General features: G+C 43.3%; 1 protein-coding gene across 11 annotated transcripts; it reads left to right on the top strand.

Moving 5' to 3' along the window:
• Positions 1-14,209: 14,209 nt before the first annotated feature.
• LOC106587594 (AKT-interacting protein-like) lies at positions 14,210-22,885 on the top strand. 11 transcript variants are annotated; one of them, XM_014176149.3, is made up of 11 exons: positions 14,210-14,422; positions 15,280-15,387; positions 17,039-17,253; positions 17,573-17,637; positions 17,956-18,056; positions 19,542-19,630; positions 20,004-20,051; positions 20,373-20,471; positions 21,151-21,258; positions 21,457-21,517; positions 21,748-22,885. In XM_014176149.3, exons 2-11 carry the CDS (start codon positions 15,340-15,342, stop codon positions 21,853-21,855), a joined length of 942 nt encoding a protein of 313 aa, XP_014031624.1. In that variant the 5' UTR covers positions 14,210-14,422; positions 15,280-15,339; the 3' UTR covers positions 21,856-22,885. The 11 variants fall into 11 exon arrangements, with proteins under 11 accessions (XP_014031624.1, XP_014031618.2, XP_014031628.1 ...); XM_014176143.3 differs by having other exon boundaries at positions 15,280-15,516; XM_014176142.3 differs by having other exon boundaries at positions 14,213-14,393; positions 15,280-15,516.
• The last annotated feature ends 249 nt before the right edge of the window (positions 22,886-23,134 follow it).

The raw sequence follows: 23,134 nt of genomic DNA, 5'->3' as shown, positions 1-23,134 counted from the left end.
ATGTGAAAGGGTAACATTAGCTCTACAGACTAAGTTTAGATTAATTGTTTTGTTGCTGTAATTGTTTCTTACATAAGACTGAAAGGCAAATAATGTGTTAAAGTGAGGTTGAAATCTATATCTGTAGTCAAGATTAATTTGATATCAAAGTAGTAGACAGGTCAAAGGACTAATCATTGTGTAACCATTTTCAATCTATCAAATGTCATCTAAATAACACTGACCATAGCAGCACTCTCCAGGCTTTCATGTCCTTTCTAATGAAGGGCAACAGTTCTAGAGAATAACCATCGACCTGGTAGTGAGGGTCGGTTTGAGATAATTACCCAATGACTATTACCATACACATTATTATCAGTCGGGGAGATGCGGTCATACTTTTAAGGGACATTTCAGGAAATGATTAAGCCCAATCTTTCTTCTCTGATTGTTTTAATGTGTTTGTCTAACCATGCAAAGGTCACAATAGTTGATTATAAAAAAGAATCAATGCCAAAGACAAAAAAGTAATTAGGAAATCAATGGGGTAGATGTTGTGTGACTTTCTCCATGTCTGAGATTATCTCAACGTTGGGGGAAGGCAAAACAGACATCAAGTTATGTATGTAGTTGCTCTGGTCTTTGATTTGTATGAGTCAAAGGAGTCAGTGAGCTTGTGTTGTTGACTGCCCCAATAAAGAAACTGGACGCTAATTACCTTTGGCACTGAAGTGAACTTGAGGACAAAATAGAATCAGATAATATAGCAATAATGAAGTCAATAATTCGTTTTTAGTTTCAAACTTGGACAATGTCATTTCCTCTAATTAATTCAATCGGTGATGCATTAAATTAGTTTTTCTCTTCTGAATCATAATTAAGCTTAATTGTCAGCAAATCAATCAATCATCATCATGCAGCAATGGCTATTGAAGCGTGGACCAAAAATAAAACAATGTGAGTACAAACAAGAGGCTCGGATGTATCAACCTCTCTGGACCAAGTCTGTGCCTCACACTAGGACAAAATACTTTCTCCTATGGACTTTTATTTCATTCTTTTTCCATTTTTGGAAGCATGAATTTGTCCCTGTCCGACTCCACACTCAATGTTAGTTGTCAATCACTGTGACTTCATTAAAGGATTTAACAGGATAAGAAGTCACATACTGAATACCAGATAAGTGCAGTGAAATGTGCTCCAAATGTGAAATTTGAAATTAAATTAAGTGAAATGTGGGCAGCAGAGCGTTGGTCCAGTAGTAGAAAGGTATCTGGTTCGATTACCTGAGCCGACACGGTGAAACATCTTTCGATGGGCACTTGAGCAAGGCACTAATTTGCTCCAGGGGTGCCGTACTACTATGGCTGACCTGTAAAACAACACATTCAATTATCCTGTAGTCCATCAAAAGGTCAATGATATAGAAAGATCCATTCTGGGGGGCAATGGACTGTTGGAGTCATGTAAGCAAAGATAGTAGGCCTACAGTCTAGTTTCCTCATCACAGGAGACTTGGCCTTATAGACATAAACCAGCTAGCTAACTAAACAACAATGTCTGCTCCTCTACTTTGTCAAACAAATCAAAATGCAAAATGAGCTATTCTCGTGTTCTGTGTAGAGTACTCTTAATTTAAGATTACGCGCACAGATTAATTTGAGATTACGTGCACTAGCCACATTTATATTTTTTGCATTACATTGTTTATAATTTAGCTAGCTATGCCCTGAACAGTCTGATGGCGCCGACAAAGATGGCCGCCTCGCTTCGCGTTCCTAGGAAACTATGCAGTATTTTGCTTTTTTATGTGTTATTTCTTACATTGTTACCCCAGGTAATCTTAGGTTTTACTACATACAGTCGGGAGGAACTCACCAACATTACGACCAGTCAATTCACCAACATTACGACCAGAAATACGACTTTCCCGAAGCGGATCCTCTGTTTGGCCCACCACCCAGGACAATGGATCGGATCCCAGCCGGCGAACCAAAACAACGGCGCCGCAGAAGAAGGGGCAGACGGAGCGGTCTTCTGGTCAGGCTCCGTAGACGGGCACATCGCGCATCGCTCCAAAGCATACTACTCGCCAATGTCCAGTCTCTTGACAACAAGGTAGACGAAATCCGAGCAAGGGTAGCATTCCAGAGAGACGTCTGAGACTGTAACGTTCTTTGTTTCACGGAAACATGGCTCACTCGAGACACGCTATCGGAGTCGGTACAGCCACCTGGTTTCTTCACGCATCGCGCCGACAGAAACAAGCATCTCTCTGGTAAGAAGAAGGGTGGGGGTGTATGCCTTATGATTAACAAGACGTGGTGTGATCATAACAACATACAGGAACTCAAGTCATTTTGTTCACCGGACTTAGAATTCTTCACTATCAAATGCCGACCGCATTATCTACCAAGAGAATTCTCTTCGATTATAATCACAGCGTGTATATCCCCCCCCAAGCAGACACATCGACAGCCCTGAAATAACTTCATTGGACTCTATGCAAACTGGAACCACATATCCTGAGGCTGCATTTATTGTAGCCGGGGATTTTAACAAGGCTAATCTGAAAACAAGGCTCCCCAAATTCTATCAGCATATCGGTTGTGCTACCAGGGCGGGCAAAACCCTAGACCACTGTTATTCTAACTTCCGCGACGCATATAAGGCCCTCCCTTTGGAAAAGCTGACCACGACTCCATTTTGTTGCTCCCAGCCTATAGACAGAAGCTAAAACAGGAAGCTCCCGCCCTCAGGTCTGTTCAACGCTGGTCCGACCAATCGGATTCCACGCTTCAAGATTGCTTCGATCACGTGGACTGGGATGTGTTTCGCATTGCTGCGAACAACAACATTGACGAATACGCTGACTCGGTGTGCGAGTTCATTAACAAGTGCATCGGTGATGTCGTACCAACAGCCTCTATTAAAACATTCCCCAACCAGAAACCGTGGATTGATGGCAGCATTCGCGCAAAACTGAACGAGCGAACCACTGCTTTTAATCAGGGCAAAGTGACCGGAAACATGACCGAATATAAGCAGTGTAGCTATTCCCTCCACAAGGCAATCAAACAAGCTAAGCGTCAGTACAGAGACAAAGTGGAGTCGCAATTCAACGGCTCAGACACGAGAGGTATGTGGCAGGGTCTACAGTCAATCACGGACTACAAAAGAAAAATCAGCCCCGTCGCGGATCAAGATGCCTTGCTCCCAGACAGACTAAACAAGTTTTTTGCTCGCTTTGAGGACAATACAGTGCCACTAACACGGCCCGCTACCAAAACCTGCGGGCTCTCCTTCACTGCAGCCAACGTGAGTAAAACATTTAAACGTGTTAACCCTCCCAAGGCTGCAGGCCCAGACGGCATCCCCGGCCGCGTCCTCAGAGCATGCGCAGACCAGCTGGCTGGTGTGTTTACAGACATATTCAATCAATCCTTATCCCAGTCTGCTGTCCCCACATGCTTCAAGAGGGCCACCATTGTTCCTGTTCCCAAGAAAGCTAAGGTAACTGAGCTAAATGACTACTGCCCTGTGGCACTCACTTCCGTCATCATGAAGTGCTTTGAGAGACTAGTCAAGGACCATATCACCTCCACCCTACCTGACACCCTAGACCCACTCCACTCCCTAGACCCACTCCGACCCAATAGGTCCACAGACGACGCATTCGCCATCACACTGCACACTGCCCTAACCCATCTGGACAAGAGGAATACCTATGTTAGAATGCTGTTCATCGATTACAGCTCAGCATTTAACACCATAGTACCCTCCAAACTCGTCATTAAGCTCGAGACCCTGGGTCTCGAACCCGCCCTGTGCAACTGGGTCCTGGACTTCCTGACGGGCCGCCCACAGGTGGTGAGGGTAGGTAACAACATCTCCACCCCGCTGATCCTCAACACTGGGTCCCCACAAGGGTGCGTTCTCTGGCACTCCATGTCAACAAAACAAAAGACATGATCGTGGACTTCGGGAAACAGCAGAGGGAGCAGCCCCCCATCTACATTGACGGGACAGTAGTGGAGAGGGTGGAGAGTTTTAAGTTCCTCGGCGTACACATCACGGACAAACTGAAATGGTCCACCCACACAGACAGCGTGGTGAAGAAGGCGCAGCAGCGCCTCTTCAACCTCAGGAGGCTGAAGAAATTCGGCTTGTCACCAAAAACACTCACAAACTTTTACAGATGCACAATCGAGAGCATCCTGTCGGGCTATATCACCGCCTGGTACGGCAGCTGCTCCGCCCATAACCGGAAGGCTCTCCAGAGGGTAGTGAGGTCTGCACAACGCATCACCGGGTGCAAACTACCTGCCCTCCAGGACACCTACATCACCCGATGTCACAGGAAGACCAAAAAGATCATCAAGGACAGCAACCACCCGAGCCACTGCCTGTTCACCCCACTAACATCCAGAAGGCGAGGTCAGTACAGGTGCATCAAAGCTGGAACCGAGAGACTGAAAAAGAGTTTCTATCTCAAGGCCATCAGACTGTTAAACAGCCATCACTAACATTGAGTGACTGCTGCCAACATACTGACTCAACTCAAGCCACTTTAATAATGGGAAAATTGATGTAATAAATGTATCACTTGCCACTTTATATTATTTATATTGGATAATGTTTACATAACCTACATTATTCATCTCATATGTATATACTGTACTCTATACCATCTACTGCATCTTGCCATCCTGATGTAATGTATCACTAGCCACCTTAAACAATGCTGCTTTATATGTTTTCATACCCTACAATACTCATCTCATATGTACACTGCTCAAAAAAGTAAAGGGAACACTTAAACAACACAATGTAACTCCAAGTCAATCACACTTCTGTGAAATAAAACTGTCCACTTAGGAAGCAACACTGATTGACAATAAATTGCACATGCTGTTGTGCAAATGGAATAGACAACAGGTGGAAATTATAGGCAATTAGCAAGACACCCCCAATAAAGGAGTGGTTCTGCAGGTGGGGACCACAGACCACTTCTCAGTTCCTATGCTTCCTGGCTGATGTTTTGGTCACTTTTGAATGCTGGCGGTGCTTTCACTCTAGTGATAGCATGAGACGGAGTCTACAACCCACACAAGTGGCTCAGGTAGTGCACCCAGGATGGCACATCAATGCAAGCTGTGGCAAGAAGTTTTGCTGTGTCTGTCAGCGTAGTGTCCAGAGCATGGAGGCGCTACCAGGAGACAGGCCAGTACATCAGGAGATGTGGAGGAGGCCGTAGGAGGGCAACAACCCAGCAGCAGGACCGCTACCTCCACCTTTGTGCAAGGAGGAGCAGGAGGAGCACTGCCAGAGCCCTGCAAAATGACCTCCAGCAGGCCACAAATGTGCATGTGTCTGCTCAAACGGTCAGAAACAGACTCCATGAGGGTGGTATGAGGGCCCGACGTCCACAGGTGGGGGTTGTGCTTACAGCCCAACACCGTGCAGGACATTTGGCATTTGCCAGAGAACACCAAGATTGGCAAATTCGCCACTGGCGCCCTGTGCTCTTCACAGATGAAAGCAGGTTCACACTGAGCACGTGACAGACATGACAGAGTCTGGAGACGCCGTGGAGAACGTTCTGCTGCCTGCAACATCCTCCAGCATGACCGGTTTGGTGGTGAGTCAGTCATGGTGTGGGGTGGCATTTCTTTGGGGGGCTGCACAGCCCTCCATGTGCTCACCAGAGCTAGCCTGACTGCCATTAGGTACCGAGATGAGATCCTCAGACCCCTTGTGAGACCATATGCTGGTGCGGTTGACCCTGGGTTCCTCCTAATGCAAGACAATGCTAGACCTCATGTGGCTGGAGTGTGTCAGCAGTTCCTGCAAGAGGAAGGCATTGATGCTATGGACTGGCCCGCCCGTTCCCCAGACCTGAATCCAATTGAGCACATCTGGGACATCATGTCTCGCTCCATCCACCAACGCCACATTGCACCACAGACTGTCCAGGAGTTGGCAGATACTTTAGTCCAGGTCTGGGAGGAGATCCCTCAGGAGACCATCCGCCACCTCATCAGGAGCATGCCCAGGCGTTGTAGGGAGGTCATACAGGCATGTGGAGGCCACACACACTACTGAGCCTCATTTTGACTTGTTTTAAGGACATTACATCAAAGTTGGATCAGCCTGTAGTGTGGTTTTCCACTTTAATTTTGAGTGTGACTCCAAATCCAGACCTCCATGGGTTGATAAATTGGATTTCCATTGATTATTTTTGTGTGATTTTGTTGTCAGCACATTCAACTATGTAAAGAAAAAAGTATTTAATAAGATTATTTATTTCATTCAGATGTAGGATGTGTTGTATAAGTGTTCCCTTTATTTTTTTGAGCAGTATATATATACTGTACTCCATACCATCTATTACATCTTGCCTATGCCGTTCGGCCATCACTCATTTATATATTTTTATGTACATATTCGTATTCATTCCTTTACACTTGTGTGTACAAGGTAGTTGTTGTGGAATTGGTAGATTACTTGTTAGATATTACTTCATGGTCGGAACTAGAAGCACAAGCATTTCGCTACACTTGCATTAACACATGTGTATGTGACAAATACGTTTGATTTGATTTTCCACAACTTTTGCTAACTAACATTAGGTTAGCTAGTTTGCTAGCTTCTAACATTTAGGTAAACCAAATATTATCTATATTCTCTGGCTAAACAAACTGGTTGACATCAATACATGTTCAATTCCTTTGTTGTTTCTAAAAATCTATTTTTTATTGAGCTAGTGAAGTAGTACAATAATACTTTGGTTGGTTAGTACTTCCACTGCCTAACTGCTGCCACACTGTTGTCCGCCATTATTTTAGAAAGTTGGAGAACGTGATCTTCAGGGCCCAGTTTTTCAAAAGATATGTGATCAGATTTTGTCAATCGGATAGGTTTAAAATGTTAGAACTGTGTTTTTTAAAACTGAAAAATGGGAGGATAGGGATTCGGATCTGGTATTCCAATCTGACCTTTAAATCAGGATCAAATGTTGTGTTTGCGTTTTTCAAGGGTGAATAAGGACAGTTTTGATCCCGGAAATCTGGATTATATTGATTGCACTGGAAGGGTGCATTCAGGGTGGATTTTAGAAAGGTGAAAGGCTCTACAACCAAGATATTTCTGTCACACCCTGATCTGTTTCACCTGTCTTTGTGATTGTCTCCACCACCCTCCAGGTGTCGCCCATCTTCCCTATTATCCCCTGCCCGCCGTCCGGTAACATTGCCCCACCTCTTGTTTACTGACCCCTGCCTGCCTTGACCTGTCTATTGCCTGCCCCTGTTGAAATATTAAACTATTGTTTATTCGACGTGGTCTGCATCTGGGTCTTACCTTCATACCTGATTGTACGAACTGTACTCGCTGTCGGGACCTGAAACCAAGGCTATGGAGGACTACATTAGGGACTCCCTAGCTAATGGATTTATCTGTCGCTCTTCTTCTCCCGCTGGCGCAGGGTTCTTCTTCGTGGAGAAGAAGGACAAGACCCTGCACCTGTGCATTGACTACCGGGGACTCAATGACATCACTCTAAGAACTGGTATCCGCTACCACTCATTTCCTCTGCCAATGAGCCACTCCAGGGGACCACTGTGTTCTCCAAGCTGGATCTACGAAATGCCTACCACTTGATGCGGATACGAGAGGGGGATGAGTGGAAGACCGCCTTCAACATGGCCAGCGGCCACTACAAATATATGGACTTGAGGACTTGTGAGGCGTCTGTTTCTCAAACTACACTCTAATGTACTTGTCCTCTTGCTCAGTTGTGCACCAGGGGCCTCCCACTACTCTTTCTTTTCTGGTTAAAGCCAGTTTGCGCTGTTCTGTGAAGGGAGTAGTACACAGCGTTGTACAAGATCTTCAGTTTCTTGGCAATTTCTCACATGGAATAGCCTTCACTTCTCAGAATAAGAATAGACTGATGAGTTTCAGAAAAAAGGTCTTTGTTTCTGGCCATTTTGAGTCTGTAACCGAACTCACAAATGCTGATGCTCCAGATACTCGACTAGTCTAAAGAAGGCCAGCTTTATTGCTTCTTTAATCAGAATAACAATTTTCAGCTGTGCTAACATAATTGCAAAAGGGTTTTCTAATGATCATTTAGATTTTTTAAATGATCAACTTGGATTAGCTAACACAACGTGCCATTGGAACACAGGAGTGATGGTTGCTGATAATGGGCCTCTGTACGCCTATGTAGATATTCCATAACAAATCAGCTGTTTCCAGCTACAATAGTCATTTACAACATTAACAATGTCTACTCTGTATTTCTGATCAATCTGATGTGATTTTAATGCACACAAAATGTGCTTTTCTTTCAAAAACAAGGGCATTTCTAAGTGACCCCAAACTTTTGAACAGTAGTGTACATGGAATAAATATTGCTCTATAAGTCAATATGTATTCCATATAAAGTTATTCTCATTGTGGCCAATTGAATGGGTGGAATAAAAGGCTAACAACACTCCATACATTTCAGTGCCCCATGAAAAGACACCATATACAGCATACATTCTACAGACCCTACTGAGTATTCCATACAATACTTTTACTGCGGCACCTAGAATAGTTTTCCTCTATAAGCCAATGTGTAATCCATATATAGTGATTTGCATTATGGCCAATGGAATGGGTGGAGTAAAAGGCCAGCAACACTCAGTATTATTCAGTGCCCATGAAATGACACCATATACTGTGCCTTTGGAAGTATTCAGACTCTTTGACTTTTTCCAAATTTTGTTACGTTACAGCATATTCTAAAATGGATTAAATACTTAAAAATCCTCAGCAATCTACACACAATACCCCATAAGGACAAAGTAAAAACACGTTTTTAGAAATTTTTGCAAATGTATTAAACCTAAAAAACAGAAATACCTTATTTACATAAGTATTTAGACCCTTTGCTATGAGACTCGAAATTGAGCTCAGGTGCATCCTGTTTCCATTGATTGTCCTTAAAATGTTTCTACAACTTGATTGGAGGCCACCTGTGGTAAATGTAATTGATTGGACATGATTTGGAAAGGCACGCACATGTCTATATAAGGCCCCACAGTTGACAGTGCATGTCAGAGCAAAAACCAAGCTGTGAGGTCAAAGGAATTGTGTCAAGGCACAAATCTTGGGAAAGGTACCAAAAAAATGCTGCATCATTGAAGGTCCCCAAGAACACAGTGGCCTCCATAATTCTTAAATGGAAGAAGTTTGGAACCACGAAGACTCTTCCTAGAGCTAAACTGAGCAATCGTGGGAGAAGGGCCTTGGTCAGGGAGGTGACCAAGAACCCGATGGTCACTCTAACAGAGCTCTGGAGTTCCTCTGTGGAGATGGGAGAACCTTCCAGGACAACCATCTCTGTAGCACTTCACCAATTAGGCCTTTACGGTAGAGTGGCCAGACAGAAGACACTCCTTGGTAAAAGGCACATGACAGCCCGCTTGGAGTTTTCCAAAAGGTATCTAAAGACTCTCAGACCATAAGAAACAAGATTCTTTGGTCTAATGAAACCAAGATTGAACTCTTTGGCCTGAACGCCAAGCGTCAAGTCTAGAGGAAACCTGGCACCACAACCCTACGGTGAAGCATGGTGGTGGCAGCATCATGCTGTGGGATGTTTTTCAGCGGCAGGGACTGGGAGACTAGTCAGGATCGAGGCAAAGATGAACAGAGCAAAGTACAGAGATCCTGAATGAAAACCGGCTCCAGAGTGTTCAGGACCTCAGACTGGGGCGAAGGTTCACCTTCCAACAGGACAATGACCCTAAGCACACAGCCAAGACAACACAGGAGCGGCTTCGGGACAAGTCTCTGAATGTCCTTGAGTGGCCCAGCCAGAGCCCGGACTTTAACTCGATCTAACATCTCTGGAGAGACCTGAAAATAGCTGTGCAGAAACACTCCCCATCCAACCTGATAGAACTTAAGAGGATCTGCAGAGAAGAAAGGGAGAAACTCCCCAAAATACAGGTGTGCCAAGCTTGTAGCGTCATACCCAAGAAGACACGAGGCTGTAATAGCTGCCAAGGTGCTTCAACAAATGACTGAGTAAATGGTCTGAATACTTATGTTAATGTGATATTTCAGATTTTTATTTTTAATAAGTTAGCAAAAATGTAAAAAAAATATTTTTGCTTTGTCATTATAGGGTGTAGATTGATGAGGGGGAAAACAAGATTTAATCAATTTTAGAATAAGGCTGTAACCTAACGAAATACTTTCCGAAGGCACTGTATATATTCTACAAAACCTACTGACTATTCCCTACAATAATTTTACTGCTGCACCTAAAATAGTTTTTGCTCTATAGACCCAGCCTGGCCTCATAGACTAAAAGTAACATAGTAGATGTAAACCGGGGACAGTCAAATTCGTATGATATATTAAGTTTGAAAGGTTACAAAAAACAAGTCATTACTTAAGGCAAAAACTAATGAAGGTTGGTTAAACGTAACATATTAAACTAAATGTAGTTTCTCTGATTTACATACATAATAATACGAAATGCTCTAAGACCAGTTTGGGCTACTGCATAGCAACCAATGGTTTATATATACATTAGATAACAGACAGAGGCTGCTGTTTGGAAGCTAACGCACCATCTTGGCACTCCCCCACCATTGTAAAACATATTTTGGAAGCTATAGAAATGCATGTAGTAATGTCTTCATTTGTTTTAGCCTTAATGCATACTTTTAAATGATATTGTGAGCTAAACATAAAAATAAAATATATATTTTTTTAAATCCTTAAAGTATCATTTTTAGAAAGTACTAATGCTACTGTCCCCACTACTGTTGTGACTACAACACAAAAAAATACTTTATATTCTGTCCTTGAAACATTTAAAGGAAATACTGAAAATTCCATTAATTCCTATGGAAGACTGCTTTTCTGATGATTGCCAACATGGTTCACCGGTGGCTTCAAAACCTCTATATGTCCAAAACATAGCATCTGCAATCCAGGGTCTATTACGTCATTGGTAGCGACCTAGTAGCGCAAAAAACAGGTCTGCTTCTTGTATGTATACTGTTTTTTTGCAATAAAAAAATAAAACGTGAACTATCTTACCATGAATGCCTTAAAAAAAAAACAGGTATGTTCTACGTAAATTAAGATCGCCTGAAAGGCCCAAAAGATTTGTTTTACGGATGTTTGAGCTCTAAAATGTGTTTATTAAGATCAAGTTTGATCCCCAATGTAAATTATTTTAAAGTATCTAAATATTTAAATAAATTGTGATCCATTCTGACTACCACATTTGTCGTCACACAGCACCACGTGCTGACACCAGCCGGAAGGCTATGACGAGGCTCCCGGTTGACTCTTTAATGCAGGATGAAAACGACTACATTGACCATGAACCTTTGCTAGTTACGGCCACTTTCACCATGATCCATAGCGTTGTTTTGATGCCATCGTAGAGGGTTGGAATAGAGAAGTTGACTCGGCGGAAAGTCTGTCTTCCTGTATGTAGTAGGTGGGTTCTTTCGCCCCCCAAGCAAGGAGTTTTTGTTTGGAGGTCAATGAGTGCCGAATTTGGTCAACCAAAAAAGGAATTGCTATTTGCGACGTGACGTTTATTTGATCGAATAAAAGTTTCATAATGCTTAAGTTGTTACGAGTGTACTGATTTAAGTAGGACACGTGACATCCAGGCTACTTTGGCTATGCATATTCAGGATTCCCGAGTGGCGCAGCGGTCTAAGGCACTGCATCTCAGTGCTAGAGGCATCACTACAGACCCTGGATCTATTCCAGGCTGTATCAAAACCGGCCATGATTGGGAGTGCCATAGGATGGCACGCAATCCGTCATTGTAAATAATAATTTGTTCTTAACTGATTTATTTAAAAAAATAATGACTTGAGACTAGTAGCATATCATCTCTTGCCATTGAATAAAGGTGGGTGGTGTCAACAACCCTCATCAAATATTCAAAATACATTCAACAATCTGATATATCCACCAATCCAAAGAAAGGATAGGTGGGCGTGAGACAGGCTGTCCAGCCCGGCGTGCCACTTTGTTGTCAACGACTCCCAATGTCGGTATATCCATAATCTTTGGTGCCACTCAGTAATATCGCGCAATCGGGAATTTTAGGTAGGAATTGTGGATGATGTCATTATCACGATTTACTGTTTTTAATGTCTATGGTTATACCTCAGAAATAAATAATTGTTGGATACCTTTACCTTTGCTTTTCTTTGTGGTGATAGCCAAAGGGTTTCACTGGGTTGATATCTCTGGTCTGTTACTAGTGCCGTTTCAACTAGTTTTATCTTGTTCTTGATACCATGTCTTGTTTTGAGGTGTTTTTACTGATGTGTCACCTCTATGCTAATATGGCAAAAATTCACTAACTAACCAACAACTATACAACATATTTAACCATTGTTACCCTCGCAAGGCTTCTGGCCCAGACGGCATCCCTAGTCGCCCCTAGTCCCGTCCTCAGAGCATGCGCAGACCAGCTGGCTGGAGTGTTTATGGACATATATCTCCCGGGCCCAGGGTCCCGTACTGTGCAACTGGTTCCTGGACTTCCTGACGGGCCGCCCACAGGTGGTGAAGGTAGGAAACAACACCTCCACTTTGCTGATCCTCAACACAGGGGCCCCACAAGTGTGTGGGCTCAGCCCCCTCCTGTACTCCCTGTTCACCCATGACTGCATGGCCATGCACGCCTCCAACTCAATCATCAAGTTTGCAGATGACACAAAAGTAGTAGGCCTGATTACCAACAATGACGAGACAGCCTACAGGGAGGAGGTGAGGGAAAATAACCTCTCACTCAACATCAACAAAACAAAGGAGCTGATCGTGGACTTCAGGAAACAGCAGAGGGAGCATGCCCCTATCCACATCGACGGGACCGCAGTGGAGAAGATGGAAAGCTTCAAGTTCCTCAGCATACACCTCACACAGACAGGGTGGTGAAGAAGGCGCAACAGCGCCTTCTTCTGAAGAAGTTTGTATTGGTGTAACCGATGTGAAATGGCTAGTTAGTTAGCGGTGGTGCGTGCTAATAGCGTTTCAATCGGGTGACGTCACTCGCTCTGCGACCTTAAGTAGTTGTTCCCTTTGCTCTGCAAGGGCTGTGGCTTTTGTGGCGCGATGGGTAACGATGCTTTGTGGGTGTCAGTTGTTGATGTGTGCAGAGGGTCCCTGGTTCGAGCCCAGGTAGGGGCGAGGAGAGGGACGGAAGCTATACTGTGACATTGGCACCTAAAACCCTCACAAACTTTCACAGATGCACAATTGAGAGAATCCTGTCGGGCTGTATCACCGCCTGGTATGGCAACTACACTGCCCGCAACCACAGTGCTCTCCAGAGGGTGGTGCGGTCTGACCAACGCATCACTGGGGGCAAACTACCTGCCATCCAGGACATCTACAGCACCCGATGTCACAGGAAGGCCAAAAAGATCATCAAGGACAACACCCACTCGAGCCACTACCTGTTCACCCCGCTACAATTCAGAAGGTAAGGTCAGTACAGGTTCATCAAAGCTGGGACCGAGAGACTGAGAAACAGCTTCTACCTCAAGGCCATCAGACTGTTAAAAAGCCATCACCAGCGCCTTAGAGGCTGCTGCCTGATATACATAGACTTGAAATCACTGGACACTAATAATTGGAACACTAGTCACTTTAATGTTTACATATTTTATGCTACTCACCTCTATTGTATATACTGTATTCTATTATATTCTATTCTACTGTATTTTAGTCTATGCCGTGCCGACATTGTTCATCTTAATATTTATATAATCCATTCCTTTTCTTTAAATTTGTGTGTATTGTTCAATTGTTAGATATTACTTGTTAGATATTACTGCACTGTTGGAGCTAGAAACACAATAATTTAGCTACACCTGCAATAACATCTGCTAAACATGTGTATGTGACCGATTTGTATTTGAGAGACAACAAGCGCTTATTGACCACATTTATGTTTTTAATAAGCATTGGAGACAAAATACCGTTAACATGTTGCGCATGCTAAACAAACCAACCCATCTATACACGTTCTGCGTTCTACAAGTCAGCAACTCGAAAATGTGTTTCTTAGTTCCGACTAGTACGTGAATGCGGCATAACAGCATGACTTAAAAAGTGATAGAACGTCTGCGAATCATATTTCAGATACATGATCCACGCGTTGTTAAAAGCCAATAGAAATAGCCCTTGTGAATAGGAAACGCCTATCATGAGCTCTGTGATTTCCGGTGTCTGCGAGATTGCTTAGCTAGCCAGTTACCCAAATAATTGCGGTGCACCTTTTTGGTTTTGACCAGTGGTGATTGTAACAACGTCCTTCAAAACGCACATTTTGAAATTGTTCACATAAATGGGAATTTTTTGAACAGGTACTTGTCTGAATTTTCATCCAGGGAAGGTAAGCTGGCAACTGGATGCTAGCTACCGTTAGCTTTCAAGCTAGGTAACGTTAGCTGGTTAGTTTCCAAGTTTGTGTTGTGAATAACGTTCTTTTCATTCGTTTGTCGAGTCGTAAAGTATGCCTATTTCATTATGGATAATATGCAACAATGCTAGATTCCATTGCAAATGAATATGTATGCTTGATTTGTTATTGCAACCCTGGCGTCCAGCTAAAAAACTGGACGTATCTTGTTAACAATCTAACTAGCTACTGTAACTATATATAGCTTAACTAACTAACTAGCTATGTGTTCAAAGTCATCTTGCATAATTAGTTGCCTGCATAGAAACACGTGAACCAACACGGATACAATGTCAACATTGCTAGTTGGCATAGTAGTTAGCTAAGCAAAGATCTTAGTTAACTAACTTGTCAACTGCTGTAGCCAACGGCAATAACAATGCCCTTTGGTAATATGCGAATAAAATAATTAATCTAGCTAGGCTAACATTCAACCTCCATGATAAACAACCATTAACACCAGTTCAAGCTTGTGATATCTGGATTATTTCCCGGTGGGGTTTAAAGTGCTTGGCCTGGCAGACGTCATGACATGAATGAGGCACGTCTGTCTGAGCATCAGCATGGTCCGTAGATCAGAGAGTCAGCAGCTGTCATTGAGTTCAGGTTGCCCCATTGTGTGTGTGCTGAACAGAGGGCCTCATCAGTCATTTGGTCTCGTGTGGATCAGTTGGTAGAGCATGTCGCTTTCAACGCCAGGGTTGTGGGTTCGATTTGTCATGGGAGACCAGTACGAAAATGGCCCTAAATAAATACAAATGTAACATTTGTTCTGTCAATTCTTCCCCCAGTGACGCCAGCGAATGGCACAGGCAACACTTGTTGTGGGACCGACATAGACGGACAAGTTAATGAACCTGAACCCATTCTGGAGCATGTCTACCAATACTGGTCGTAAGGTAAGGGAGCGCTCTTCCTCTTCTGCACCGAAAGCCAACTTCTGTCAAGTTCACCCAACATACAAGCGAGAAGAGAGACAAAAAAACAGGACCTTCAAAAGTTCCCAAAGAGACACCCACACACTGAAAGTAAGCCTAGTGTGGTCTGTCTCCCTAACGTTTCCCACAAAGACGGCATGGCTTCCTTGAAGCTTTGTGCATTTTACACCGGTTACCACCCGTCTTCAGTTTGAGAGTAATCTTGGAGGACTGGAATTGTGGCATGGGAATGTCTAACTTGTGGTGTCCTCTAATAATGCATTAGGCCTACTCATGCCTTTTCGCCAACTCCTTGCCAGGGACACTCCTTTGCAATCTCATCCCGAAAGAGGGCTGTTTCAGGGTCGCCTTTTACTACCTGGTGCTCTGTAGTTCTGTGACGATACCAGTATCGCAATATTTCAAAAATGAAGACACGAAGCAGACCGAACTCTTTGGTCCTTTAATAACCTGCTGTATGTAAAATATTTTGCTATAGCTTGGAAAATAAATACATTTGACTGGATGACAGTGGTTGTTTCCAACATTATGGCTGTTTTCCAAAAGGTTAAATCTGTTCCTTGCCACTATACTAACGAGTATCGTGATACTGGTATCGTCCCAGCCGTAGTGCTCTGGAGGTTGCAGCTATAGTCAGACGTGACTTATCACAACACATGCGTGGTTGTTGCAGGAGGAGCCTATTGCTTCTGGGAAATCCACTTGGATTAGATGTTAAACTGTAGTTTGACCAGAGCAATGGTGAACTTCTCGACTGTGCATTTGTTTTGTTTGCTAATTGCTAAGATTCAGTTGGGTGAAAAGCTGTTTGCCATGCATCTGCTGTTTTGTTATTGCCGTTGTCTGTTGCCTATGTACCTCAATGACTTCTGCGAGAAAGGGAGGCACCAACTTCTGGTTTAGCATACAGGCGTCACATTGGAGAAGTAGCTCTGCCCGTAGTAACATAGGTGTGACTACTCTCTGCCCTGCCCTGCCTTGTCAGATGAATGGTTCACTCATTGCTCTGTGCCTCTCAACATGAATACTTCTACAATGTGGTTTGTTTTAATGGAACTCGCTGTGTGGGAACCTGAAATCTTTCTGTAGTTGCAGAGATAGTCCTTGAGCATTTGTTGCTGAGTTGTTCCTTTGCTTACAGGCATCCCTTCTGCTGTGAACTAGCCTATCCTCCTCCCCTGTGCTTCCCACTGAGCTAGCATTGGCAGGATATGATGCAGGCTGTATTTAGGGATGCTGTCTGTGGGTGCTCTCACCTCCCGGGGAACGAGGAGTTTGATGCCAGTCGAGACTCTATGAAACCTGAGAGGTTGTCACCTCATGCCTATTTATTGCCCAGGGCTCAATATGTGCTCCCACTGCTGTCTGTGTTGCCTTGTAGTTCGACAACAGAGCTTGCCTCTGTCTATGCAGATAGATGTAACTAACAGACTTGCTTGAAATTGGTAGTCTACATTGTCTCTTGTGATTCTGCAACATGGTGAATAAAGTTTGGCTAAGTGGTTTCAATCTAAACATACTCCCCTCCTTATAATAATCAATGCTACCAGTTTTTATTTCCTTGACATATATATTGAGTTAAATGCCTTTTGTTCACTCTTCTGCTGAGCAGAGATCTGACGGTGAGGAACAGAGTGGAGAGCAGCAGCAGCAACAAAGAGCCAGTCCAGCCCGTCCTAGCTTTGGGAAGAAGCAGCTTCCCTCCATCCCCAAGAATGCAGTCCCCATCACCAAGCCGGCCTCTCCTGCCGCCACGGCCCAGTTGGCCAATGGAACACATGCCTCCTACGGTCCATTCTACCTGGAGTACTCGCTGCTGGCTGAGTTGTAAGTACTGGCCCCAGATTAGACTTTATTTTGGGTAGTGGATGTAGACGCATACCTTTTAAAATGCGTCATTCCTCCCTCCTTTGCTAGAGGTAATCACTGATCTCTGTGACTGGATAAGTGAAGGTAAGATTTGTTTTCACCAGTCAGATCATTGATTAGCCTACCTGAAGGAAAGGCAGGCTGCATCTTTGATATATTTGAACAGAGGCCACTTATGTAGTTAATTTAAAGAAGCTGTTGATGAAAACACACTGTTAATTTCCATATCCATTTTCTGCTGCATTGATTTAATTCCATGTTCCCCTGTGACCCACAGCACGCTAGTGATCAAGCAAAAACTGCCTGGAATCTATGTGCAGCCATCCTACAAATCAGCATTGAGTAAGAGCCTAATTTTGTATTTTTTATTTTATTTAACCTTTATTTAACTAGGCAAGTCAGTTAAGAACAAATTCTTATTTACAATGACGGCCAAACTCCGGACAACGCTGGGCCAATTGTGCACCGCCCTATGGGACTCCCAATCACGGAGGGATGTGATGCATGTCTGGATTCGAACCAGAGACTGCAGTGACCTCTTGCACTGAGATGCAGTGCCTTTGACCACTGTGCCACTCGGGAGCCCAAATCTGTCATCCTGTTTGACTGCATAATCTATACATAACCTATACAAAATTAATTATTTTATCTTCTTTCCAGTGTGGTTCGGGGTCATTTTCATCAGACATGGCTTGTACCAGGATGGAGTCTTCAAGTTCACTGTGTATATTCCAGATAACTATCCTGATGGTGAATGTCCTGTGAGTACTTCAGGGGACCTGCTGTAACACTACAACACAGCTGTTTACACAAAATAAAGCAATTTCTTTGGCACATTTCAAAGGTTAATGTGTTCGGCATTTCCTGCTTTGGTGGCAAAGGCTGAGACTGATTGGTTTGACTGTCATACAGTGCATTCGGAAAGTATTCAGACCCCTTGACTTTTTCCACATTGTTGCGTTACAGCCTTATTCTAAAATATATTCTAGTTTTTTCCCTCATCAATTCAGACCCTTTACTCAATACTTTGTTGAAGTTCCTTTGGCAGCGATTACAGCCTCAGTTCTTCCTGGGTGTGATGCTACAAGCTTCGTACACCTGTATTTGGGGAGTTTCTCCCATTCTCTGCAGATCCTCAAGCTTTGTCAGGTTTGATGGAGTGTCACTGCACAGATATTTTCAGGTCTCTCCAGAGATGCTCTGGCTGCACCACACAAGGACAGAGACTTGTCCCGAAGCCACTCCTGTGTTGTCTTGGCTGTGTGCTTTAGTGTCATTGTCCTGTTGGAAGGTGAACCTTCGTCCCAATCTGAGGTCCTGAGTGCTCTGGAGCAGGCTTTCATCAAGGACCTCTGTACTTTGCGGCGTTCATCTTTCCCTCATTCCTGACTAGTTTCCCAGTCCCTGCCTCTGGAAAAACATCCCAAAGCATGATGTCTGCCACCACCATGCTTCAATGTAGGGATGGTATTGGCCAAGTGAAGAACAGTGCCTGGTTTCCTCCAGACATGATGCTTGGCATTCAGGCCAAAAAGTTCAATCTTGATTTCAGCAGACCAGAGAAACTAATTGGTGGAGCGCTGCAGAGATGGTTGTCCTTCTGGAAGGTTCGGGTTCTTGGTCACCTCCCTGACCAAGGCCCTTCTCCCCGATTTTCTGTTTGGTTGGGCGCCATCTCCAAGAAGAGTCTTGGAACCACCCACCAAACTTCCATTTTAAGAATGGAGGACACTGTGTTCATGGGGACCTTCAATGCTGCAGACATTTTCTGGTACCCTTCCCCAGATCTATGCGTCAAAACAATCCTTTCTCGGAGCTCTACGGACAATTCCTTCGAACCCCCCCCCCCCCAAAATGGCTTGGTTTTTGCTCTGACGTCAACTGTGGGACCTTATATAGACTGGTGTGTGCCTTTCCAAATCATGTTCAATCAATTTAATTTACTACAGGTGGACTCCAATGAAGTTGTGGAAAGCTCAATTTTGAGTGTTATAGCAAAGGGTCTGAATACTTATGTAAAGGTATTTGTTTTTTAGATATTTCTAAACCTGTTTTCACTTGTTCAGTGAGGTATTGTGTGTAGTTATTTAATCAATTTTAGAATAAGGCTGTAACGTATCAATGTGAAAAGTTAAGGGATTTGAATTCTTTCTGAATGCACTGTATGATGGTACATTGAAATGTGGTGTTTTAGTATTGTTAGAATATTGCATAAATACCATGTTCTCTCCTGTACCAACATTTAGAGAGTGGTGTTTGATATCCCAGTCTTCCACCCACTTGTGGACCCTGTTTCAGGAGAGCTTGATGTCAGGAGAGCCTTCACCAAGTGGAGGTCAGTACATGGCTTCTATGCCCAGATCATTACATCCAAATTAATGAGGATGATTTGGAAATGGGTGTTTGTCAGGTACATGTGGCTTGATATTTTTCCATTAGTGTAACGCCTGCTCCACTATGTACTAGCCACTACTACACAACCTTACACATCCCATGATAGGCTAAATGCAGTTACTACCTTTTGATCTATGATATTACTGCATTACTGCAATCATGTTGTGATTGATATGTGTGTTCTCTCAGGATGTTGTAGTCCTGGTGGTAATGTCCCTGAGAGTTGAACTGTGTGGGGCTGTCTGTAGTGTGCCTTAGTTAGAACTGTCATGCGTCTCATCAAAGCCCAGTGTTTACTCTGACTACTGTTCCAGCTCTGTTCCTCATGGCCTGTTTCTTCAGCTGGACAGGGACACAGCCTTGTAAGGTCTTCTCTTAAACCTCAGTCTCTATCAGCTGAAGGTGGATTTATAGGAGCACAGCACTATACCTTTTAATGAATGGGGAAAGTTGTCCATGACATTCTCAATGGAAACCTGTCTGTCATTATGGTGTATATGTCACACTTTGGCTGTGCCCTACTGGTGTTTGAGCAGTGCTACTGTTGGGTGTTTCACTAGTCTGAGATGAACCTATGCACCATGGAATGCCTTTATGATAGTTGTGTATTTACTGTAACTGGAGTTGTATTTGGTTTGCCATTATGTTGAGAGATTCATAAATGTCTCCCTGTGGACATGAAGGCGTAATCACAACCACATCTGGCAAGTCCTGATGTATGCACGCACGGTGTTCTACAAGATCAACACTATGGAACCACTCAACCCAGAAGCTGCTGTGCTGTAAGTCTGTACTTGTTCACTTTCTCCTCACAGCTTTCCTTCTCTTCCTCTTGTACAGGGAAACTGGGCCATGCGTACATATGTGACCTGGGTCAGTTTATATAGGTCAACAAGCAAGCTAGTTGTGTTCCTATTGTGTACTGTGAAACTTCAATCAATAGCCCACACATTTATTTGCTTCAGTCACTGAACACAACCGGTGCTTATTAGAGACGGGCTTCTGTCTATTTGAGCCAGGTGTGTATTTCTTTAATGCACACAGCTTTTGCACAAAATGTTGAAGACTACCATACTGTTAATTGTGACCAGTATAAACATAAATCTATCGCAGATCATACACCCCCCGATTTGGCACTTCGGCACCATGGAGAGCTTGAATTTGCCGTGTTTATTTTTTGATGGCGAACAATGTTTTTATCAGAGCTGTGTCCATGGTAACTTCGTAATTAATTTAGACCCACTGTTTATTTGCTGAAATGTGTGCCGATGCCCAGTTACTAAAAGGGACAGGCGGCTGTTTGAGCCTCTGTTTAATTGAAATGTTGAGGTATTCTGTTAGGAGTAAAACAAATCTTAATTCCCTGAGCTAATGAATTAGATTCTGGGCAGGTGTGGGAAATTATTACTCCACACTGTATTGACTGGCAAATTGCTTGTATAATCATACTGTTTTTTTCAGGTACGACAAGGATGTGCAGTTGTTCAAAAGCAAGGTGATAGACAGCGTCAAACTATGCAACAGTCACCTCTTCGACCAGCCCAAGATGGACGATCCTTATGCAATAAGGTTGGTAGTAGGAAATGCTCCTCATTCCAGGAATTCCATTTCTCATTCTCATAGCTCATGAACAATCTGAACATTGTCTTTACATTTTTTTTTTTTTTATTCATGTCAATAAGAAACATGCAGCATATGAAAGGAGATGCAATAAATGGTTGAGAATTTGGTTTCTTTTTTTTTTGTTTTTTTTGCTTATTTTTCCAGTTTCTCTTCATGGAACCCAGCAATCCACGACGAGGCGAAGGAACGGATGTTCTCACACAAAGTGAGTTTTCTAAACCTTAGCAGTGTGCCTTTCAGACTTATGTAAAAGGACACAAAGCTCTGAGTGTCTGCTATGGTCCAAGGAGTCAGGTTCCCTCTGAGCTCTCTCCCAAAAGAGGCTTGTTTTACCCCAATGAGAGCCAGCAGGGCTGTGATTGGTGAAGCTGTGTGAGCTGCCATTTGTTTCCATGGTGCAAGCTGAACAGTGTGGTAATGTGTCTGTTATTCTAGAGACGGCCTGAGGATCACCACAAGGGGCTGCAGGTGTCAGGACTGTCTTGGGTGAAGCCCGGATCCACACAACCCTTCAGCAAAGATGACAACCCTCCCCAGAGCTGAGCTGATCCTGCAGTCCTAGTCAGCAGCCACTAGAGGAAGATGCAGAGCAGAATGCCACGCCACAGACTAGCTTCAGCAGCTGTTCAGTCGTGTGAATAGGAACTGAACAAGTTGAAGGGACTTCATTTTACGTTGCAACACTTGTGCTCAGCTTTAAAAGCATTATAGGCATCTTGTGCTCAAACAGCTATAGAACTAAAAATGTGTATATTATGTAAGTAAATCAACAATGACAACTGGTTGTCTTAGTAACACAGACTACAATGCAATCAGAGCTTTTTCCGTTTATTTTCTTCTCTGCTCTTTGCACATGCTTGGGTTTGGTCTATGAAGATAACCACTCAAAGCTGGTTGAAAGGTGAGAATAAAAATCAGCATTAATTATAGGTATACTGTATGGGTGGACTATGGATTCAGGACAGTTATTGTTTATTACTGGGACTGAAGATGGACTCTAACCTTGGGTGTTCTTTTTCCCCCAAACATATTTGCCTGAAATCAAATTAGAGCAACATTACATTTTTGGGGCGAGGGAAATTTACGTTCTTTTGCATTACGGTTTAGTGTCTTATATTTCTCTTTACTGTGTAAACTATAGGTAAGATGGATAATATATATTGCAGATTGAGCAGCAGGCAAGTGTGGTTTTAATTAATATGCTAAGTTAAATAATCACATCCATCTTTACGTTGCTTTTAATTCATTTTGAATGTTCTATTTACCCTTATTGAGCTGATAAAGGTTTGTGTAAATATAAAAAAAATATCTGCTGTGGGAATGGCAGCCCTCCACAGACAACATTGTTTTGCTCAAAGCTGTTGGATACTTGGCACAATTTATATTGCTGTGAAATGATGTAAACACATGCTGCCATCTGGACTGTTGAATTTGGCAAAACAATGTATACTTATACTTCTCATTTTACCTTTCCTATATGGAACCCAAACCTCAGTCAACAGTTTGTGCTGTATAGGCAATGAGTTTCGAAAGCTTTTCTTTGAAAGGAAATAAACACGACAATGCATACCAATGACTGTGTGTATATATATATATATATTTTTAATTGGACCCTTTCACTAGGCAAGTCTGTAAATAAGAATTTGTTCTTAACTATGACGGCCAAACCCGGACGACGCTGGGCCAATTGTACGCTGCCCTATGGTACTCTCAATCATGGCTGGTTATGATACAACCTGGAATCGAACCAGGGTGTCAAGTGACGCCTCAAGCACTGAGATATAGTGCCTTAGACTGCTGCGATGTACATGTATGTTGTGAT

Source organism: Salmo salar, chromosome 26 (genome assembly GCF_965601325.2).
Source record: "Salmo salar chromosome 26, fSalSal1, whole genome shotgun sequence".
Taxonomy (NCBI): domain Eukaryota; kingdom Metazoa; phylum Chordata; class Actinopteri; order Salmoniformes; family Salmonidae; genus Salmo; species Salmo salar.
This window is presented reverse-complemented; position numbering and strand designations above follow the sequence as displayed.

Excerpts from the sequence above, each read along its gene's own strand:
- LOC106587594 (XM_014176143.3), top strand. The coding sequence starts at position 15,340 with ATGAACCTGAACCCATTCTGGAGCATGTCTACCAATACTGGTCGTAAG. Across the intron at positions 18,057-19,541 it reads ATCCTGATGGTGAATGTCCT|AGAGTGGTGTTTGATATCCC; the intron begins GTGAGTACTTCA and ends ACCAACATTTAG. Across the intron at positions 20,472-21,150 it reads AACCCAGAAGCTGCTGTGCT|GTACGACAAGGATGTGCAGT; the intron begins GTAAGTCTGTAC and ends TGTTTTTTTCAG.